The sequence below is a fragment of the Quercus suber genome, unplaced genomic scaffold (assembly GCF_002906115.3).
Source record: "Quercus suber isolate HL8 unplaced genomic scaffold, Cork oak 2.0 scaffold_147, whole genome shotgun sequence".
Lineage (NCBI taxonomy): Eukaryota > Viridiplantae > Streptophyta > Magnoliopsida > Fagales > Fagaceae > Quercus > Quercus suber.
In genome coordinates, this window is record NW_027069608.1 from 466,629 (window position 1) to 487,801 (window position 21,173).

General features: G+C 33.5%; 2 protein-coding genes and 1 non-coding gene across 6 annotated transcripts in view; 2 read left to right on the forward strand and 1 right to left on the reverse strand.

Annotated features, from left to right (window-relative positions):
- Positions 1 to 2,629: 2,629 nt before the first annotated feature.
- On the forward strand, positions 2,630 to 18,019 carry LOC111987388 (DNA mismatch repair protein MSH5). Of its 4 annotated transcripts, XM_024019107.2 has the most exons (35): positions 2,630 to 2,743; positions 4,027 to 4,058; positions 4,862 to 4,956; positions 5,311 to 5,391; positions 5,465 to 5,537; positions 6,381 to 6,444; positions 6,745 to 6,899; positions 8,065 to 8,166; positions 8,232 to 8,259; positions 8,335 to 8,366; positions 8,456 to 8,513; positions 8,809 to 8,895; positions 9,443 to 9,499; positions 10,782 to 10,883; positions 11,041 to 11,085; positions 11,251 to 11,328; positions 11,586 to 11,636; positions 11,725 to 11,806; positions 12,699 to 12,772; positions 12,851 to 12,950; positions 13,491 to 13,587; positions 13,690 to 13,779; positions 13,875 to 13,939; positions 14,033 to 14,091; positions 14,601 to 14,677; positions 14,770 to 14,856; positions 15,185 to 15,246; positions 15,356 to 15,417; positions 15,846 to 15,899; positions 16,002 to 16,087; positions 16,623 to 16,654; positions 16,741 to 16,764; positions 17,210 to 17,325; positions 17,438 to 17,535; positions 17,710 to 18,019. In XM_024019107.2, exons 1-34 carry the CDS (start codon positions 2,708 to 2,710, stop codon positions 17,516 to 17,518), a joined length of 2,424 nt encoding a protein of 807 aa, XP_023874875.2. In that variant the 5' UTR covers positions 2,630 to 2,707; the 3' UTR covers positions 17,519 to 17,535; positions 17,710 to 18,019. The 4 variants fall into 4 exon arrangements, with proteins under 4 accessions (XP_023874875.2, XP_065633121.1, XP_065633124.1 ...); XM_065777049.1 differs by lacking the exons at positions 2,630 to 2,743; positions 4,027 to 4,058; positions 4,862 to 4,956; ... (2 more) ...; positions 6,381 to 6,444; positions 6,745 to 6,899 and adding exons at positions 7,416 to 7,477; positions 7,777 to 7,931; XM_065777052.1 differs by lacking the exons at positions 2,630 to 2,743; positions 4,027 to 4,058; positions 4,862 to 4,956; ... (2 more) ...; positions 6,381 to 6,444; positions 6,745 to 6,899 and adding exons at positions 7,416 to 7,477; positions 7,777 to 7,931 and having other exon boundaries at positions 10,812 to 10,883.
- The window catches only part of LOC111987389 (GDSL esterase/lipase At5g55050), a 4,794-nt gene continuing 1,264 nt past the window's right edge, over positions 17,644 to 21,173 (reverse strand). Inside the window, 4 exon segments of the mRNA XM_024019108.2 lie at positions 17,644 to 18,266; positions 18,463 to 18,712; positions 19,005 to 19,238; positions 19,561 to 19,688. Coding sequence (XP_023874876.2) covers positions 18,046 to 18,266; positions 18,463 to 18,712; positions 19,005 to 19,238; positions 19,561 to 19,688 — 833 coding nt within the window. The 3' untranslated portion in view covers positions 17,644 to 18,045.
- Positions 19,275 to 19,347, forward strand: TRNAF-GAA (transfer RNA phenylalanine (anticodon GAA)). Its single transcript has one exon. It is a non-coding gene; the product is annotated as a tRNA-Phe (tRNA).

Sequence of the window (21,173 nt, forward strand, 5' to 3'; positions counted from 1 at the left end):
TGGCACCATTTTTAAGTGGGTCTCAAAATACTTCAATGCCCATCCAAGAGTCTTTACCGGAAGTTGAAATTGTCCCCTTTAATCCAACAAAACGTGGTGACAACTTCAATGTAGATGAGGACAACCTCCTTGTTTTTGCATGGCTTAACACTAACATGGATGCTGTGCATGGTATTGACCAAAGGGCTGAAAAATTTTCGGAGAAAATTTGGTAATACTTTTGTGAGAACAATACTTATGGAACCACACTTTCTGCTGCTTCCTCCCTATCAAGTTGATGGGGAACAATTAAAAGGGAGACAAGTAAGTTTGCTAGGTTCATGGCTAAAGTTAAAGCCCGAAATCAAAGTGGTGCAATTGACCAAATGAAGGTATAAATTATATTGCAATGGTGTCATAATATTAATTTCCGAATAGTTTCAAGACATTAATTATTTTAATTTATTTTTTAAAAATTTAGTTGGAAGATGCAAAGGCTCTATGTAAAGCTTCATCACTTAACAAAAAAACAAAATTTGCATTTGAACATTGTTGGGTTGTGTTGAAGAACCAACCAAAGTGAAGTGTACCTAAGGAAAGATCAAAAGGGCTTCCTCAAACTCCAAGTTCAATTGATCAAGTTGGTAGTAATGATGATGACACAATGGTGCTAGTGAGACCAATTGGTAGAAAAGCCAAAAAGGCTAAGTGAAAGAGAACAGATGTTGACAAGGGTTTTGAGGATTATTTGGTGAAAAAATCGCAATATATTCAGGAATCACACGAACAAGACAAAGAGGTCCTTTGCATCAAAGCGGATAGGGTTCGAGTGGATGTGCAAAGAGCTGATATTGAAAAGGAAATGTTTCATCTTGAAACGATTAGGGGGGAGGGAAGAATAATGACCATGGATACAAGTGGCATGAATGAAAAAGAAAGACTTTATTGTGATTTGATATATGTATGAGTCTTCTAAAGACAACATTGATAGTTATGTATGTGAATTGCATCTATATATATGTATGTGGATTTTTAAAGTTGGCAGGTTGAGTACATTGATATTTGGCAGGTTGCATGTATATATATGTATGTGGATTTTTTAAGTTGGCAAGTTGAGTGTATTGATATTTGGCAAGTTGCATATATATATATATATATATTATATATATATATATATATATATATATATATATATATATATATGTATGTATGTATGTATGTATGTATGTATGTATGTGGATTTTTAAAGTTTGCAAGTTTGAGTAAATTGATATTTGGTAAGTTCTTTATCAAAAAATAAAATAAAATAAAATAAAATGGTAGGTTCTATATATGTGTGTGTGGATTATTAAAGTTGGCAGGTTGAGTACATTGATATTTGGCAAGATGCATCTATAAATATGTATGTGGATTTTACATTGATATTTGATAGGTTTGATGGAATATATATGTATGTGGATTTTTAAAGTTGACAAGTTTGAGTACATTGATATTTGGCAGGTTCTTTCTCCAAAAAAAAAAAAAAAAAATGGTAGGTTGTTGAAAATATATATGACTGTTGAAAATATATGCATGTGGATCTATATATGTTGAAAATATGACTGTTGGTAGGATGCAAAGGCTCTACTGAAAATGTGACCATTGGAATACTTGTTGAATTTGGAAAAAAAAAAAAGACTATTGGAAAGAAATGAAAAAGAAAGATTAAAAAAAATAATATTTAAATAAAATGGTATTGAAAATATGACTGTTGGAATAGTTGTTAAATTTGAAAAAAAAAATGACTGTTGGAAAGAAATAATAATAAAAAAAATTAATATTTTAATAAAATGGTAAAATAATAGAGTTTTGGGATGTTGGGTGTATTGTAAAATGGTATGGTATAATTGATGAAGAAGTTTTTTTGAATGGTAAAATAGGATAGGATGACATTTTCTATTGTGAATGCTCTAACCCAAACCCAAAAACCCTTGAGAATCTCGGTTTGAAGAGAGAATAATAGAGTAAAAAGTTAAATGGGTAGAGCTATCTAGAGTGTTGAGTTTATGAGATAAGTAAATTGGTAGAGATGAGTGAGGGTGAATTGGCATTCAGCAAAGATATTCAGAGAGAAAGAGAGAGGCTAGGTGACAGCGATGATGATTCGATGAAAAAGAGAGAGGCTTGGTATTCACACAGAGAGAGAAGCTTGGTAGCGATGGCGAGAGAGAGAGGGGATGAGAGAGCTCAAACTGTGTGAAGAGAGACCTTAGACCAAATATCAATAAGTGTTCCAGCGCTAATTAAAATATTATTATTTTGTTTTGGCATAGTGCTATATACCATCATATATTTACAATGGTACTGTAGCACTATGTCAAAAAAATTTACATTTTTTCATGTTTAGCCTTCTAGCTGTTGAGACAAATTGGGCCTGGATGCTAAATTTTGATTACATTTGGCATATTCCTAACCCATTGCGAGTGCTCTAGCCCGACCCATCATCACCATTCACCCCAACATGAGTCATCACTCCCAAGAAAACGGGTGTCGTTTTGGAGTGTCGTTTGAGTTTGAGCACCACCACAATTTTAAAATTTTGTTTCTATTTTTTCATAGAATTTCATCAAGTCCTCCGTGGATGACCTATATATAAACAATTTCCCATCATTTTTTAAAAACTCAAAATTCTCTCTCTCTCTCTCTCTCTCTAACACGCACACGGAAATTTGAAATTTGAGCGCCAAAGATGGAGGAGATGGACGAAACCGAAGCCGTACCTCAGGTCTATTCTCGACATTTTTATCCTCTCATTTGTTGCGTTTCTTTGCGTTCTGTTTGGTTGCCGAGAAAACGTAGGAAACAAAGAGATTGAAGAAAAACGAAATTCTAGGCCGTTTGCTTTCCGGTGATTTTGATTTCGAAAACTGAAAAATCCACATCTGAACTGAGACAAATAACTCTATTAGCTTAAAATTTAAGTAGAGATTCTCGTTTTCTCTCGTCCTAATTAACGAAACATTTTACGGCTCAAAAATTAGTAATCCTCTGTTTGGTTGCCGAGAAAATTTGAGAAAAGATCAGAAACATTAACTTATTCATGTAAATGCATTACGCTGTTCTCATTTCTGAAAATAGAGTACACTGAACCAAACTCGTCCGAGTCAAAACGTTCCGAGTAGACTCAGTTGAGTGGACTCTATAAATTTTATTAAATTCGTTTTGAATGCAGGAGACTATAAGATTCATTACGTTGATTTCTTGAATTTCCTGTTTATTGATTTTATTTTATTTTTAAAAAATTCAATTTATTTATCATTGACAAAATGGCATATACATAAAAATTTTAGCAAATGAGTTGATTGTATTTGGAGATATCTTCTGCTATTGTATATGCCGAAAATGCTTGACCATTTATGTGAAATTATATTCACTTCTGTATTGATGTTGTGTGAATTAACTATGCATGCTAGAACCGTGACAGATTGAAAATTGCAATAAAAGAAATATTAACAAATTTATTCATTTTTTTCAATTATATGTATATATATTCGTATATAGATCTTCTACATTCTTGGAACTCTTCAATTTAAACAAACCACTGGTAGTGGTTAGTGGTTACTATATATGATCTGTTATATATATTTTTGATAAATGAGAGAGAGAGAGAGAGAGAGAGAGAGAGAGAGAGAGTTGAGAGGTTAATTTTGATAATAACATTGGGGAAGGGGCACATGGGAGTATTTGAACTCTGGATGTGTCTGTTGGAAATGCTAGGGAATGTCAATTACAAGGCTCTTGGAAAAAATTATACTAATACTTTTGTATTTTAAAAATTATAACCACAAACTACAACAAAAAGACTACATGTTAAGCATATGTCAATTTGTATTAACATGATGGGATTTGAGAATTTACTTACTGTCTATTATCTGTGCTAATATGGTTGTTAACTCTTAAGATGCATGTTCTTCTCTTGAGGAGTGGATAGTGTAAATATCCTTAAATCTGTACCACCCACATGCTATCTTTCCAAATTGATCGGTTTATTTTTGGATCTAATTGCAGGTTTACATGGCATGCATTCAACATGGTCATCGGTGAGCTTCCTCCTGCATGGAATTGTTGTGAAATATCAGAAAATAAATTTTTTTCTACATCGGTGGTGTTTTTATGAAGATTGGTGACTAATGGAACCTTATTTAGATAATTGATGTACAGAGTTGATTTTAAGATTAAAAAAAAGAAGAAGAAGTGGTGCAGGAAATGCCAAAGAGTATATGGCATACTTGACTTAAGCAACTTTATACTGTTGGGTGTGCAATTTAGGAAGACATAGGTTTACTCTGGTTATCAATGCTGGGACTTGTTTATGCAAGGCTTAACACCAGGACATTATGAGATTAATTAGTCAAGCTGGATTTGGATAGATGCTAAAACTGAATCATGGGTTAAATTCTGATGGACACATTCAGCCTTTTCTCTTAATTGGAAACTGGCACAAAGTGATGTAATGTTGGAAATAAGACATAATTATCTCTCTATGTTAATTTTTTTGATTTTGATGAAACCTGAGAGTAAAGAAGAGTAGAAAACAAAAAACAGAAATTTTCTAGAAGTATGGGTCTTTCAATCCTTAGGCAGCAGACACTATAATTGATCTTTTGTTTTTTTAATTGAACTAAGTTAGTAGTGAAATGTAGTTGTGGCTAGGGGTTTTGGTTGTGCTTCATACCTCTTACTTTTATTGAAATTGAATAGGATTTTCACTTATCTAAAAGTAAAATAAATAAATAAAAAAGAAGAAGAGATTTTATATCTACAATTAATGACATTGCAAAATATTTGTTCCATGGTTGATTTTATGTTTACAATTATTGACTTTGCAAAATATTTGTTCCAGAGTTGGAATTTCCTATTATGATTCCAGTATTCGCCAACTTCATGTGCTGGAAGTTTGGGAAGATGGTAGCAAAGATTTTCCCTTGGTTGATCTGGGTATGAGTTTCAAGTTCTTTTTTTTTATGGAATGGATTCTATTTCTTTTAGTCTCATTTTTTTGGTATTGTGTCTCTTGATAATTGAAATAAAAAGAAATTTAGGTTGGTTTCTCCTCTCTCAAACTATCTTCGCATGCAATAATTATCTTATGCATTGAATATATGCATTCTCCCTTTCATGGGCTGTGGGACCCCCACATTGTGAGAGGGAGGCAACATAAGTTTGATACATGAGACACCTTCTACTTCATGTGCTGTAGTAATCTTTGCTTATTTACTGTGGGTTGAAAATATGATTTAACAATATAGCCTATGCCTTTTTTTATTCTCTTTGGCTGAATCATTGGTTCAGTAAAATATCAAGCTAAGCCCGTGATCATTTACACAAGCACTAAAAGTGAAGATTCCTTTTTGTGTGCTTTACAACGTAGTGGTATGCTGCTCATCTCCTGGTTGAATTATGAAACCTGCTTGTAGTCCTTGTTTTACTCTCTAAATTGATGCAGATGAAACGACTGAGGCTCCTACTGTGAAGCTTGTGAAAAGTTCAATCTTCAGTTATGAGCAAGCATGGCACAGGTATAAAAGCATTCATAAAATGTTTAATGTTGCGTTTGTGAACTTTGTAGATATCAAACTTGGCTTAATCTAATGGTAAAAAGAGTATTCCAAAGTAAAGCATTTGCAGAGTGTCCCCCTAAAACATATGCCAATGTAATTTAATTAGTGTTGTTTGGGAGCCCGGCAAAAGTGCTGTTGCATGATTCTTTCAACATGATGGAATTTTATCGTTATAAACTTCAAATTGATGTGATCTAGTGAAAGGAAAAAGAAAAGAAAAATCATATTGATGTGTCATATCTCTGCAACAATTTAATGCAACCACACACAAACCTACCATGTTTGTGCAGTTTTCCTGTGATGATATTACAGACTGAAACTCTATCAGCATATCTATTGATTAGTACAAACTTGTATGCGTGTCATCAAAATGAATTTTATGGAGTAAAATAAAGTCTGTGAGGTTTCTAATTTGACTAATTTCTACCATACAAAGAATTTTTTCTAAGTCATGTCTTTTGTCAAGTAGGCCATCATTTTTTTTCTCCCTTCATTTACAGTTGATACACAAGTTTATTAGCCTTCAAACCTAAAGAGTACACTGCCTAATCAGAAATCTCATTAGGCCTTTTCTTTTGATGAGTATTAGTCCCTTCCAACACTCTTCCCATTCTTTTCATTCCCTTGGTCAATACTGAATGAAGATGTTTGAGGATATTATTTGTTAATTGTTGTTGGTAGTACACTACATCTAAACTGTTCTATGTGATGCTTTTACCATTTTGAGGAACTGGATGTATTCTCTCTCTTGATATCCTGCTGATTCCACTCTAATTTTTTGTTCTCTTTGGGGTATTACAGATTGATATACCTTCGAGTAACAGGAATGGATGATGGATTAAACATAAAGGAGAGGGTTTGTTATGTAAGTCAAAAAGTAACATATTATCATCTATGTAATGTTATTCTATGTCGTTTCAATTTTAAATTATTTAATGCAGAATGTGCATATCACTTAACCCTGATTTCTGCTAGTCACATAATCTTATGTGGATTCTGTTATGTTTCTTCCTTTCTTTGTTTTTTTTTTTCCTTTCTCTTTTCTCCCCCCACAGTGCTAGCAACTGCAAAACCCATCTTTGTGAAGCAACAGTCTGAATGCAGCTTATAGATCTGTTTATCCTAATCTCTACATTAAGCTTTCTTGTTCTCTCATCAACTGCAGTTGAGTTCTATGATGGACATGGGAAGTGATATTCAAGTTCGTGCAAGTGGGGGTCTCCTTGCCATATTAGAAAATGAAAGGATTGTAGATACCCTTGAAGAAAAGGAATGTGGGAATGCATCAATCACAGTGGATTCTGTGGTAGAAATTTCATTGTATCTTTTTTCGATGATATTACAGACTGAAACTCTATCAGCATATCTATTGATTAGTACAAACTTGTATGCGTGTCATCAAAATGAATTTTATGGAGTAAAATAAAGTCTGTGAGGTTTCTAATTTGACTAATTTCTACCATACAAAGACTTTTTTCTAAGTCATGTCTTTTGTCAAGTAGGCCATCATTTTTTTTCTCCCTTCATTTACAGTTGATACACATGTTTATTAGCCTTCAAACCTAAAGAGTACACTGCCTAATCAGAAATCTCATTAGGCCTTTTCTTTTGATGAGTATTAGTCCCTTCCAACACTCTTCCCATTCTTTTCATTCCCTTGGTCAATACTGAATGAAGATGTTTGAGGATATTATTTGTTAATTGTTATTGGTAGTACACTACGTCTAAACTGTTCTATGTGATGCTTTTACCATTTTGAGGAACTGGATGTATTCTCTCTCTTGATATCCTGCTGATTCCACTCTAATTTTTTGTTCTCTTTGGGGCATTACAGATTGATATACCTTCGAGTAACAGGAATGGATGATGGATTAAACATAAAGGAGAGGGTTTGTTATGTAAGTCAAAAAGTAACATATTATCATCTATGTAATGTTATTCTATGTCGTTTCAATTTTAAATTATTTAATGCAGAATGTGCATATCACTTAACCCTGATTTCTGCTAGTCACATAATCTTATGTGGATTCTGTTATGTTTCTTCCTTTCTTTGTTTTTCTTTTCCTTTCTCTTTTCTCCCCCCACAGTGCTAGCAACTGCAAAACCCATCTTTGTGAAGCAACAGTCTGAATGCAGCTTATAGATCTGTTTATCCTAATCTCTACATTAAGCTTTCTTGTTCTCTCATCAACTGCAGTTGAGTTCTATGATGGACATGGGAAGTGATATTCAAGTTCGTGCAAGTGGGGGTCTCCTTGCCATATTAGAAAATGAAAGGATTGTAGATACCCTTGAAGAAAAGGAATGTGGGAATGCATCAATCACAGTGGATTCTGTGGTAGAAATTTCATTGTATCTTTTTTCGTATTGACTTTATGCTTAAATTCTTAAATTTTCCTGCAATTTCCCTTCTCTTTCTTTCAAGAATGATATTTTCTGGAAATGAAACGTGGACCATGATGTACTCCTTTACAACCAGAAATAGAAACAAGTTTCTTAAACTTGATGCAGCATCTCATGAGTCATTGCAGATTTTCCAAATAGACAAACATCCTAGCCATATGGGCATTGGTCGAGCAAAAGAAGGGTAATTGATGAATAGTCTCTTTGTTGTTTCCTTGCAAAGATGACTAACATATTTTCTAATCACAGGTTCTCTGTCTTTGGCATGATGAATAAGGTTTGTAAAAGTTATTTAGTCTTTAATTTTGTGTTATCTTTGCATATTGCACTGATTATTTTGCCTGTAATTCAGTGTGTAACTCCAATGGGTAGACGTCTCTTGAGGTAAAGTTGAACAGATAAATGTTTTATGCTATGACTTCTGATGTAATTTATAACTCAATTAATAGTCTTTTTTTTTTCTCTCATTTTAGAAGCTGGTTTCTGAGGCCTATACTGGACCTTGAAAATTTAAACAGGCGTCTCAATGCTGTATCCTTTCATTATATAAAAGTTTGAGGACTTCCTTTGCTTAACCATCTTGAGTGGAATGAGGAAAGACTAAAAGAGGATTAATGTAATCTGGCAGCACCATGAGATAGGCTAGCTAGAAGATGATTTAGCTGCAGGTCTGGAGCATGTAAGAACTAGAAAAGAGCTCTTAAATTTAAAACTATTGAATGAAAGATGATTTGCCTTAGTAATAAGTAGAATAAACTTTCAGAAATATTAAAATTCTTGCATTAAATTACCCTTAACAAAGCTCGTTTTCTTTAATGGGATAAAGATATCATTCTTTCTTTGCTCTGAAGATCTGATGGCTTCTTTACGTGAAACTCTGAAGTCTGTAAAGGACGTTCCTCACATACTCAAGGTACAATAATATCTGTTCTTCATGCTTACTCTGCTCCTTTTTTAATAGGTAAGTTACACATGCACCTAGTGGGTCTTGAATCCACTAAATCACCCTCCACCTAATGTCTTTCTTCAGCATTCTGTATTATTTCTCCTCTAAAATGATGATATACATCTGTATTTTGTAGTTAAATTTACAGCAGGGTCTGTTAGCGGTTGAAATCAGATACATGAAAATTTTACATACTGTTAGCACTTTGCAGATTATATTTGCCAACAGTCTTGATTATGAAACTTTATCCAATCTTGAAAAATTACCACATCATTTCTTTTTTTTTATTACTGGAACTATTAAAAACTTAGACGCTGGCCTGGCATATACGTCACACTAATAAAATATCATAGTTTGACAAACATTTTCCAAGATGTGGTTGGCATTAATGATAATTCTGATTGTTCTTGTTATAGGCCTTTTAGAAAAATGATTGACTTATATTACAGTGTCTCTTTTGCACCTGTATTTCTTGAGTTCTATAATTTTGAAGTATTTATTTTGTTTGTGGAAGAAATTCAATGCTCCAAGCTCTGTATGCTCCTGTAGTGACTGGATAGCTTTTCTAAAGGTATGTTAGTTCTATATGTTATGCTCTCAAATCTTAATCCTCTCTTAGTTAACAAGTATATATAAGTTCTGGAAAGCTGAGATAAGGATGTATTCTGGCTGCAAGCTTGTTGCCCTTATTAACTTTAGTATGTAGATTTAAGGCAAAAAAAACCTGGGAGAGTGTTATGGCTTGGTTATAAGCAATGGACTCCTGCACAAAAATAAAAAGAAGAGATATAATTATTTGAGAAGTGCTTCTCTATTGAGCTCAAGATATGCAGTCATGTCTGTCAAGATGACGAACAAGATATAACTGAGTCGCCAATATGAAAGGAATCTTCATGTCATTTTTACTAAAAAATGCCACACTCTTATGGGTGATTAGTCTGCTGGAAGCAAGTCTTGCCTCTACATAGACAGTAGAAAATTTCATTCTCTGTTTACTTCAAAGCTTGCTAAGAATCCTACTGTTTGTGGACAAAAGATACATTCATTACTCATTTCTTCCCACCGTCATTTCTAGATAAATTTTACATTCCATTTTCTTAACTTATTATTTAGAGAAAATGGAGAGTAGGAAATAAAAAAGGTGAAAACTGTATATATTTTGTTATGTGGAAAGTGGAGGGACAACAAAAGGAAGAATGAAAGTTGTAGTTACTTTTTGTTCTGTGCCTCTCCTACTTTCAAATTTCAAGTTTCAACAGATAATTTTGGGGATGGGTGGAAATTTAAGTTATTTTCTTCTTTCTTTCTTTTCATTTGCCTCTTATATAATGAACCAAACAGTGCAAATGAAGAGAAATTTGAAAATATGGTCACCCTAACAAAGTGTTTGTTCATAGGCTCTTCTCACCTTGTAAGATTGCTGGGTGACATTGTGAAAATCATTAGCTATTCTAGTGCTATGAGTATACCATTATTCTAAAAGAGTTACTTTGTATTCCATGATGATACCTTTCAGTTGGTGGGTTGATTATAGAAAATAAAAGTGTTGTTGAAGAACCAAAAGATATTTATTTAGGTTTCATATTCACTTCTGATCATAGATTTAATAATGCTAATATTTGACCCTTAAGCCACACTATACTTGTGGATAAGTTAACCTTTATATGCAGTGCAGATAAAACAGCATTGCTTCTTCTTCTTTTGGTTTTAAACAGTGTGATCCTTTAATAGAAATTCTAAATAAACTTGCCAATAAAAAAGAATAGAACTTTGGACAATCCTGTGTCAGAATATCTTATAAATCTCTCTTCTTCTTCTTCTTCTTCTTTTTTTTTAAAAAAAAAAACTTGTAGAGTGTTTGCTCACTCTTGCATGTGAACAAGATCTTTGGAGTAGGGATTTCTGAAAGTCTAAGAGAGCATGTGAAGCAATTGAACTTGGACATTGTTGAGGAGGTATTAAACTAGTTCCATCAACTGCATTATCCATTAGTGTATATTATTTGTTTTTTATGTGGCTGTTTTGGATGTGCTCCTCAGCCCGCCCCCCCTCACCCAAAAAAAAAAAAAAATTTGCCCTCTACGTGTGTATGTACGTGTAATTTTGTTGCAGGCTACTTCATGCATTACAACAGAGCTGGCTTACGTCTATGAATTGGTTAGTCTATATTACATCCTCACTATTTTGCTACAGTCAGATACCATTGGTTTTGATGCTTGTGTGTGTTTCTTTTTTATTCTGAAAGTTGTCAACCATTTGACTGGTTCCCTCCTCTTCTACTTTTGCTGGTCTTATCCTTACATATAACACTGTCTTTTGTAGGTAATTGGTGTTCTTGATGTCAATAGAAGTAAAGAGAAGGGATATGAGACAATAGTGAAAGAGGGTTTCTGTGATGAGGTTAGATCCTTGTCTTGTCAGGCATAAGCACACTTACTTATTGGAATAAGTAAAAAATAAACTCATTTGATCCATCCACCCTGTCCAATTGGAATGGAAAGTACAGAAGCCTTGCCATCAAATTTGATACTGAGATGATGGATTTTTTTTTTCTCTGTTTAAACTTTCATCCTTCAGCATCAAATGGTTTTCATTTATCTTTACCACACTAACATCCCAAATTTTCTTGGCAAATCATTCTTTTCGTTTACATATAGTTGGATGAGTTGAGGCAAATATACGAGGAATTACCAGAGTTTCTGGAACAGGTGCCTTTATGCTTTTATGCATCAACTGAGAGTAAGAGAGTCAAGTCTACAAATACCTTGTTTTAACCATACTACTACTGTCTAGCAGGTGTCATCATTTGAACTTGCACAACTTCCTCATATATCTAAAGACAAGCTTGTTCCTTGTATTGTTTATATACAACAAATAGGTTAGTTTGTGTATTTTAAGAATTTTATATAACAATTTTTCAAGGATGATACAATTTCTGTATATATTTTCCTATGATTGCATTTTGTTTGTTAGATTCAATATTAGTGCTCTCTAATTTCTTTCCTGCACTGTTATTTGTTATCCTTCTTCTTGTCTATCAGATAGTCTGTAGATGATGTAGCTTTAGTTTGAAATTGAATTATTGTTTCTCATATCTTAGTCACTAAATGATTAGAATTGACTCATGGTATTCATTGTTGCATTACTATCAAATTCCTGTTAATGCATCAAGAACATTGTAGATAGCCGTAGGGATGACTAAAGAATCAGGATTTTATAAGACATTGAATTGCACATAGTCTACTGTTCAACCCAATGGGGGTTGAACTTGAATCTAGCTGAATGCCCCAAACTTTAAGGTCTCTCTATTTCCTTTAAAAATGGCCTCTACAATACTACTAAATAACATGGTAATAATCCAAAAGATTTTCTTTGTGATAATGCAACTTCAAATGATACGATGACTAGAACTTTTACACACATATGCAGCTCACACAGACACATGAAAGAAAAATATAAGGATATATGGAACTACCAATTATATTTACAGTGTTACATTTAAATTTCATCCACTCAAGATTCCTTGAATTCCAAAGCCTAAAACAACCTGATTTCTTTTGCTTTATAGAAACTACATTATTTAGAGCCTCTAATAAAATAATATGGAATTATGGGTGCATTACCATGATGTTTATCTTGATTCCAAGTTGTTCTTTATCTAGTACAATGCCATTTTAAATTCCATGACAGATTGTGATTTACTTATCAGCTTTAAGTTAATTACCATATCTTATGAGTGCCTGTTGATTTTTCATTTGGTTCATTTCTAGGATACTTGATGTGCTTTTTTGAAGAAAAACTTGATGAAATCACACTAGAGAAACTTCAAGATTTTGAATTTGCAGTAAGTTGAAGCTTCATTTAATCAAATTGAATTAGTTTGTTAGCATGCGTGCACTAAAGATGTAGCTGTCAAATGTAGTTCTCTGATGTGGATGGAGAGACAAACAGATTCTTTTATCGTACCCCAAAGACACGAGAATTGGATAATCTTCTTGGAGACATCTATCATAAAATTCTAGGTTTGTGCTATAAACTGCTCTTCTGTTAAGATACTCTTAGTTTCTTGGAGTTGTACATTGATTATAGCATATACTTGGGATAATGCATGCCAATGACCTTTAGGTCAGCTGATACCTTGTGTTTCCAACAAAAATGTCCAGGGTTGGAATCCCCTCTCCCCACATAAAACGTGTGAAAAAAATAATTAGGATAGTGCTTGTTGTTTGATATTTTGAAAAAGTGTGTAGTTTCATTATCTAAGAACTGTACTCCGATCTGTACTAGAATAGACATTGAGAATAGTTAGAGAACCCGTTCTAGTTGTTCTAATTATAATTCTTAGATTGTGCTCATTTCTAATCTGTTTCTCAAATTTTCATCGCTCTAATTTATTGTTGAAGATTTGGAGAGGGTATATAATTTGACAATTATCTACAATCTGACACTAAGAGGATTGCTCGAGCCCTTGTTTTACTAGTTCTGAGTGTAATGCTTGATGGGTTGACTATGTCATATCTAACCTATTTTATAAATTTTTTTATCTGAATTTATCGTTGAAGATATGGAGAGGGTTATTACTAGAGATTTGGTGACACATATACTTCTATTCGCAACCCATTTGCTTAAGGCTGTCAATTTTGCAGCTGAACTTGATTGGTGAGAATCCTTTCAATAAGGGCTCCTCTGTATCTCTTGTGAAAGGACCCTATCTGTTATTTTTCTTTCTCTTAATACTTATGAATAATTGTTTTATTTCAGCTTTTTGTCGTTGGCTCTTGTTGCTTATCAGAACAATTATGTTAGGCCTACTTTAACGACAGAAAGTTTGCTTGATATACAAAATGGAAGGTGAGATCTGTCTGGATTTATTGCATATTCTGTGATCCCTTCAGAAAATTGAAATTTACCAATGCATTAGTAACAAACGTTAATACCATTACCAGACATGTTCTGCAGGAAATGACAGTAGACACATTTATTCCCAATGATACAAGGATCCTTGAGGATGGTAAATGGAAGATGCATTCAATCATAGCACATCAAATGAATGTATGCTTCTTAGCATTTTTCTTATGAAAATTTCAAGATTGTATTGTTTCAGGAAGAATTCATATCATCACTGGACCTAATTATTCAGGGAAAAGTATCTATATAAAGCAGGTCAGTCAATATTTTTTGTTTCATTTCAAGTGACAATTTATCCCCTTTTTGGTGTAGCATATTTTCAGTGACAAATAGATTTTACTCTATCTACCTAGCCTTGTCAATCTACTGATAATATTTACATGTAGTTCATGCACTTTTGTTTTGGTGTAAAAATCCATAATTCTTTTAAAAATCCTTCTCTAGAGTAAAAATTTAAATTTTATGGCTTTTAAACATGTTTAAATTCCTTTTATAGCTCGGACAATTTAAGCTAGGGCCATCTATGTAACAATAACATTTCATTGCTATCATCCTTATTGTTCTTGCTGAAACACCTGCACATTTATGTATGAAAAACCATTTTGTGTGTTGACAAATGACAACTCTGTTGAGCTTAGATCGATTTTGAGGTGAATTTCTTACTGATACCCCATTCTTTGTCACATAGGTGGGCGTTGAATGTTGATGTTGTAACTATAGTGCACTATCATGAATTAAGGAATATTGAAAATTTATTTTTCCAGGTAGCTTTAATTGTTTTCCTTTCCCACATCGGAAGTTTTGTCCCTGCAGATGCTGCAATTGTGGGTTTGACTGATAGGTTTGACCTCCATATTTCCAATATCTTTCTTCAAACAGCAGTTATACAATAATGTATCATTGATTTTTCTGACCACAGCCCATTGGTAACAGGATATTCTGCGCAATGGGAAGCAAGCTTTTGGCTGCTGAGCAGTCAACATTTATGATTGATCTACATCAAGTAGGGATGATGCTAAGGTATACCAAAATGTGGGTGGTTAGATATCTTCAAAAACTCATTAAATAAAAAAGTTCCAAAAAAAGAGCTTCAAACTACTAAACAAATGGGCCATGGTTTATAGCGTCTGCATCTCATGTTCCTTGGTATTTGGACTTTGCCAAATTGTGTAATAATTTAATAATCCATCTTTGGCTAAGGAGGTGATTCAGACTGCCCGAATGTTCAAAAAGATTTTCTAAATGTTCAAAAAGATGGAAGCTCCCATATTAGGAGTAATATTTCAGTGAAAGAACTTTAAATATTCTTCTTTCTTTCTATATTGCTGATGTTTGAAAAATTGTACAGGCATGCAACTTCAAGATCTTTGTGTCTATTGGATGAATTTGGTAAAGGTACTCTTACAGAAGGTTAGTCTCTGCAGGAGAAATAAACATTCTATTTCTTGGATATGCTATGTCTGTAGTAATTGGAATATTGCAGATGTTATGAATTGCATAAATGTTAGTATTATTTCAGATGGCATTGGCTTGCTTGGTGGAACCATAAATCACTTTGTCACATGTGATGACCCCCCAAAGGTTGGAAGTTCTTCTCTTTCTGGCCATAAGAATAGCATAATAATTATAATTTTGATGCAGTTGGGAGCATGGGGAGAGAAGCATTCACGTTGATTTTCCATGTTTCTTACAGGGCCAGGCTCCCAACTGCCTCAAATTATTATTTTTTCTTTTATCCCCCTTTTCTTTCCTCAGAACTAGTTAGATCCTTTTGATGAGATTAATTTCTGTTTAAAATTACCGTCGAGACCATTTTATATTAATAAGTTAACCATTTCCATGCATGAATTTGGTGATTGTTTGGATATTATTTGCCGAATGTTCTTATGTTTTAAAACAATGGAATTAACTTTCCATGTAATAGCCACTAAAAATAGCGAATATTTCTCAGAAAAATTTAGCAAGTACTACATCTAGCTTTAGTCCAACAATGCTATATTATTTTGCAGGTTCTGGTGTGCACTCATTTGACTGAGTTACTTGATAAGAGTTGCCTACCGAAGGTTATGGCTATGTAGCTTTATTAGCTCAGTTATTCACACTTTCAGAGTCTGGTTATCATGAGAGTTTTGATTAAATATATTTTTTTTAATAACAAATTTCAGTCAGAGATGCTCAACTTTTACACCATGAGTGTGCTGAGGCCTGACAACAATTCTACAGATATTGAAGATATTGTATTTTTATATCGGTATATTTTCCTTGCTTTCTGCATTGCATTTCTGTAATGAGAATGTGATCCATGACCATTGTTGGGATGGTGGAGTTTATTTGTTACTACCAAATTTATATATGTGGGCCTCCATCACTCCCATTTCTTCTGGTGAGCAACTCATGATATTGGGAAAACATATATTGTCTCTTAAATTTGCTTTACTAAATATTTCTAGAGCCCAAATCTTGTTTGTCCTTGGGAAATTTTTTATGGAAAGTGCTTTTGGAACAAATGCATCAATAAAACTTTTTATTATGTTCAATTATTCCAATAATATGTTCCATCATGTTCCCTTAACTGCTCAACATGCATCAGTATGGTGCCGTTTATTCAAGTACAGTAATTTGCAGCTGTGGATTTATGAATAATAATATCAGTAGGCAGACTTTATGTCTCCATCTCTTTGTGCAATGCATGTGTTGTAATTGACTAATTTCTCATTGGTAGTTGCACGTAAAATGCTATATATATATATATATATTTCTAAATTCTCGGTTTTTATTGCTCACAGGCTTGTTCCTGGACATGCACTTCTTAGCTATGGTGAGTATAAAATTGCTTCTCTAAGTTGGGGATTTCCTCCCTAAAATTAATACTGGAAATCACTCATGGAAGTTTATGTCCTGCAGGGCTGCATTGTGCGCTGCTTGCTGGTACATCTAAAACATCATTGGAACTTTAGTTATGTAGGATTCAGAAAAACAAAAAGGGAAAATTAATTAGTTTCTTCTGTTTCTGTATTCTATGGTGGTTGTTTTATGGGTAAATGCAAAATACGGTTTCAGAATTTACAATTTAGCTAATAAACACATTTATATGGGTCTCAAGTCTCAACTAAACTTTGAGTACCTACTGTGGGTGATTAGATATGCAGATTATACTATTCCAGAATTTGCAAGATTAATTATAGATGAAATCATGAAATTAGAATTCGAACATCTTGCTTTATTAAAACTGGAATGCTTGAACATAAATAGCATTAACAATCTCATTGTGAAAGTGAGGCCAGATTGAAGCAATAAACAAAACTTCTTCTATGTGCTGCTTTACTAACTGCTTTGAGTTTTCGGATGGAACCAATTTGTATTGATTATGTAGGTGTCCTTGAGGAAGTTATTCAGAGAGCAGCATTTGTGTTGGATGCTCTTGGAAATGATAAACATGTTGAGCGATTGTGCAATGAGAATATATCAAGCCAAGATCAGCTATACAAGGTGTTGAACGGGATTAATCTTAGATATGGCATATGGGAATCTGTGTTCCTGTTCTTATATATACAATTTTCATTATTTTTTAACTTTTTTAACTTTTGGGAGCTAAATGCAGAATGCAGTGGACAAGATGTTGGCGTTTGATGTTTACAAGGGGGACCTCAACCTTTTCTTTCAGGATATATTTCCATCTTAGTCTTAAAGACATTGAAGGTATCACATTCTATGGATACTTGGGCTTGATATTCTTCAGAAAATTCAGGTTTAGTTTATAGATATGACAAAATAAATATGGAAAATTTTTTGACACAAATTTGGGTCTCAGCTGTCAATATTGGACATCACCATGCTAACGTAGACTACATTATCATTTTGGCTGTGACACAGATTGCAAATTGTCAGAGTAAAGAAAATAGATAAGAGGAACAGAGGATACGCATAAGGCATGCCATTGCCCCTACTATTGCATAATGTATAAACTTTTGATTTTGGCTATAGTTGTATCCTTGAAATATGTATCAAAAAACCTAAGCCCTTAATTTTTTTTTTTCAGATTTCTTTTTTCTACTAGGCTACGTAATAAGTTGTAGCTTTCTTGCAGCCAAATGGTTACACCACCTGATGAATTCTGTATTGCTCTTTGATAATTTAGGCCCCTGTGAGAATCTCACACTTCTGCATCATGAATGTAGCATTATGTAGGGGCTTTACGGGTTGCTGAGCCTAAACTGCAATTAGCTGTTTCACATTCATGGGGAATGTGTATTGTGAAGAACCATCAAAAATGTCATCTAGAAGGATGCGATGAGCTGCCTCTGTCGGATGGTATAAATCCCAAAAGACATGATCATTTCTGTTGGAGCAATATTTCGCAACTGGCAGGCAAGCAACCTTGGCATTAAGATTCCCTAGCCCGCAGCATGCAGCTTTAACCTCTGCAAATCCTGAAATGAAATAGGCAAATAGGTTCATAAACATATTAACAGGGAAAGGAACAAAGGTAGAAATATTTTATACCAAAAATAAGCATTTCTGGAACAAATTTGAGAAAGCGAACCATTTTTCCAGAGTGATTAGTTTTTTTAGCAATTGACATAAATTTTGCTTCATTTCTCAGAAGGAAAAAGAACAGTTGTGTACCATAAGCTGTTGGATTCTGAATGAGGCTTAGCAAGACACTGTATGTATCAAAGTAGGAGTAGTTAATGTCCTTGAACTCTGATTTCAATTTCTGCAACATTGACTTAAGGCCTTCATTGTATTTGACAGACCAGTAGTTTGTTTCTTCACTGCATTCACCCGTTTTGTTCTTATTCCTTTGTGAAGGGCAGCAGCCGATTGGCCCAGTCCCAGTAATCACAAATTTGCGTGCACCAACATTGTATATACGCTGTCAAATATTAAAAAAGAAAAAGTGAGAAAATGGTTAAAAATTAAATTTCATTATATACTTGACATGCACATGACGTGAAGGAATTTAGTCAAGCTAATACATTCTTACTAATATATATATATATATATATATTTTTTAAGTGATATACCAAAAAGCTATCTTCTCTATACCAGTTGAAAAAATTGTTGGACTTGAGCTAGAAGTGTCAAAATCTCTTCAGAAAATTATACTGTCAACTGTGAAGCAGCCCAAGAAAATAAAAACAAAATTCCCTACTCATATGTATTACCTGTAACTGTACTTTTAGTGTGGCAGCCATCAAGTCCACGTACTGTTGTGGTGTGTTCTTCTTGCGAAGATCAGAAGAATCGAAGTAGCCGAAGATATCATTGCTTCCAATGACAACGGCAATAAGAGATTTGGATAAAAGCTTTTGTGCACCGGAGGATCCTAGCTGTTTATTCAAATCTTCAATCACTGTTGAATAGTAGTCGACTTGTTTCGTCAAAGGAAGTGACTGGCGCTGTAATATAAAAAAACACGCACAGAAATATCGTCAGCGGGGATAGCTCAGTTGGGAGAGCGTCAGACTGAAGATCTGAAGGTCGCGTGTTCGATCCACGCTCACCGCATTTTTGTTTTTCATTTTTTTCTTGTGCTTTTAGTTCTTTGCTTTGTAAATATATGGGCCATTTTCTACGAGCTCAACTTGGGCCCACCCATATTTTTTGTACTTTTCTTTAAAATTACGCAATTATGGGAATGGAGAGTTTTTTTTTTTTTTTTTCAAGGAGTGGTGCCCAAGAAAAAGGAAAAAAAGTAGTTCTAGTTTTTGTTTCACTTACATATCGATCATCTGCGCCATCAAAGATTCCAGCACCTCCAGATGCAAAGCTAACACCAGTTAAAAATGACCCATTGTTGGATGCCAATGATAGATATGGTGGTGAAGTTGGCAGACCCACTTTCTCAGCTGCTCACAAATAATATTAGCACTTCTATTAGTAATGAAAATGATAATCTCATTTCAGGAAAAAAAAAATGATAATCCCATATTGAAATAGCAGGCATTGCATGATACACACTCATGACTTTTAAGCAATGAATATGTGAGTGTTGATATAGGTTTCAAATGTTGTCAATTCTTGGAAAAAGTTTTAGGCATTGCATGATACACACTCATGACTTTTAAGCAATGAATATGTGAGTGTTGATATAGGTTTCAAATGTTGTCAATTCTTGGAAAAAGTTTTATGACACAAAAAGGAAGAAGAAGAAAGAAGTCAATTAGATGTGTAATCACATGTTTCTCAAAAAAGAAAGAAAGATGTGTAATCACATGGGAAAAGAAAAAAAAGCTCCCAAAAGGAAGAAAGTGTATACACGGAAAGAGTAGTGCAAAGGTGTAATCGCATTCAGAGTTAATATTGATGCACCAAAAAGTTTAACTTTAGAAAACAAGTACGAACTAGCAGAACTAGGGACAATCTTCTCAAAAAAGCAAAACTAGGGACTAACCATTTACCTAAAAAAAAAAAAAAAAAAAACACACTAGGTACTAACCGCCAAATTGGTGGCAATTTTGCTTTTGAAATTTCAATTACCTAAAAAGATGCACCCAATCAGAAAATCTTGGAACGATTATTAACATTTGATTATCCCCATTAGGAGTAAACTAATGACATTGCTCTTTTCCATTGTGAGATTGATATTCGTTTTCTTTTCTGTCCAAGTGTTTGCTTCTTTTTTCTTTCTTCTTCTTCTCCGATAGAGATGCCAAGTCACTAACACTTATATTCATGAATCATGACCATGAGTTAGCTAATTGTCACGGCAGTTTTGAAAAGGCCTGTTTTAGTTATCAAGTGTGTCTCGTACAAAAACATTTTGATGATGGTGTCGGTACACACACACACACACACACACACAGATATATATATATATATATATATATTTGATCCTTTGTGAATATAGATTGAAGAAACTATCTCAGCACATGAAACCTGACTATATGTGAGGCCAAGGGTTATAATAGCCATATTTCTTATAAATTCTTTCACTGTCTTCCTATATTTGTAGTAATTATTGTAAATATTTTTTTCTTCTAAGCAACAATCAAGGGATAGAAATTATTTATAGAGCATGCATACTAATATACTATTCGTTACATATAATATTTTGAATTAATATTAAATTGGTTATAGTCAATTTTTATTTATATATATATATATTTTTTATATTAATTAAATTTTTATTTAAATATTGATTATATGATAAAATCCAATTAATCCATTTTAAAATTAATAGATAGGATTATAGACATTCTATAATGAAGTTATCTTAAAAATCTAGAGAGATCATACATACAATACTGACATAGTACCTCTCTCTCTCTTTCTCTCCCGCAGACACACAATAAGATAAAATTTTAAAAAAAAAATCGAAAGTTCAAGGAAAA

Excerpts from the sequence above, each read along its gene's own strand:
- LOC111987388 (XM_024019107.2), top strand. The coding sequence starts at position 2,708 with ATGGAGGAGATGGACGAAACCGAAGCCGTACCTCAG. Across the intron at positions 8,514-8,808 it reads TAAACAGGCGTCTCAATGCT|ATATCATTCTTTCTTTGCTC; the intron begins GTATCCTTTCAT and ends AATGGGATAAAG. Across the intron at positions 11,637-11,724 it reads TACCAGAGTTTCTGGAACAG|GTGTCATCATTTGAACTTGC; the intron begins GTGCCTTTATGC and ends ACTGTCTAGCAG.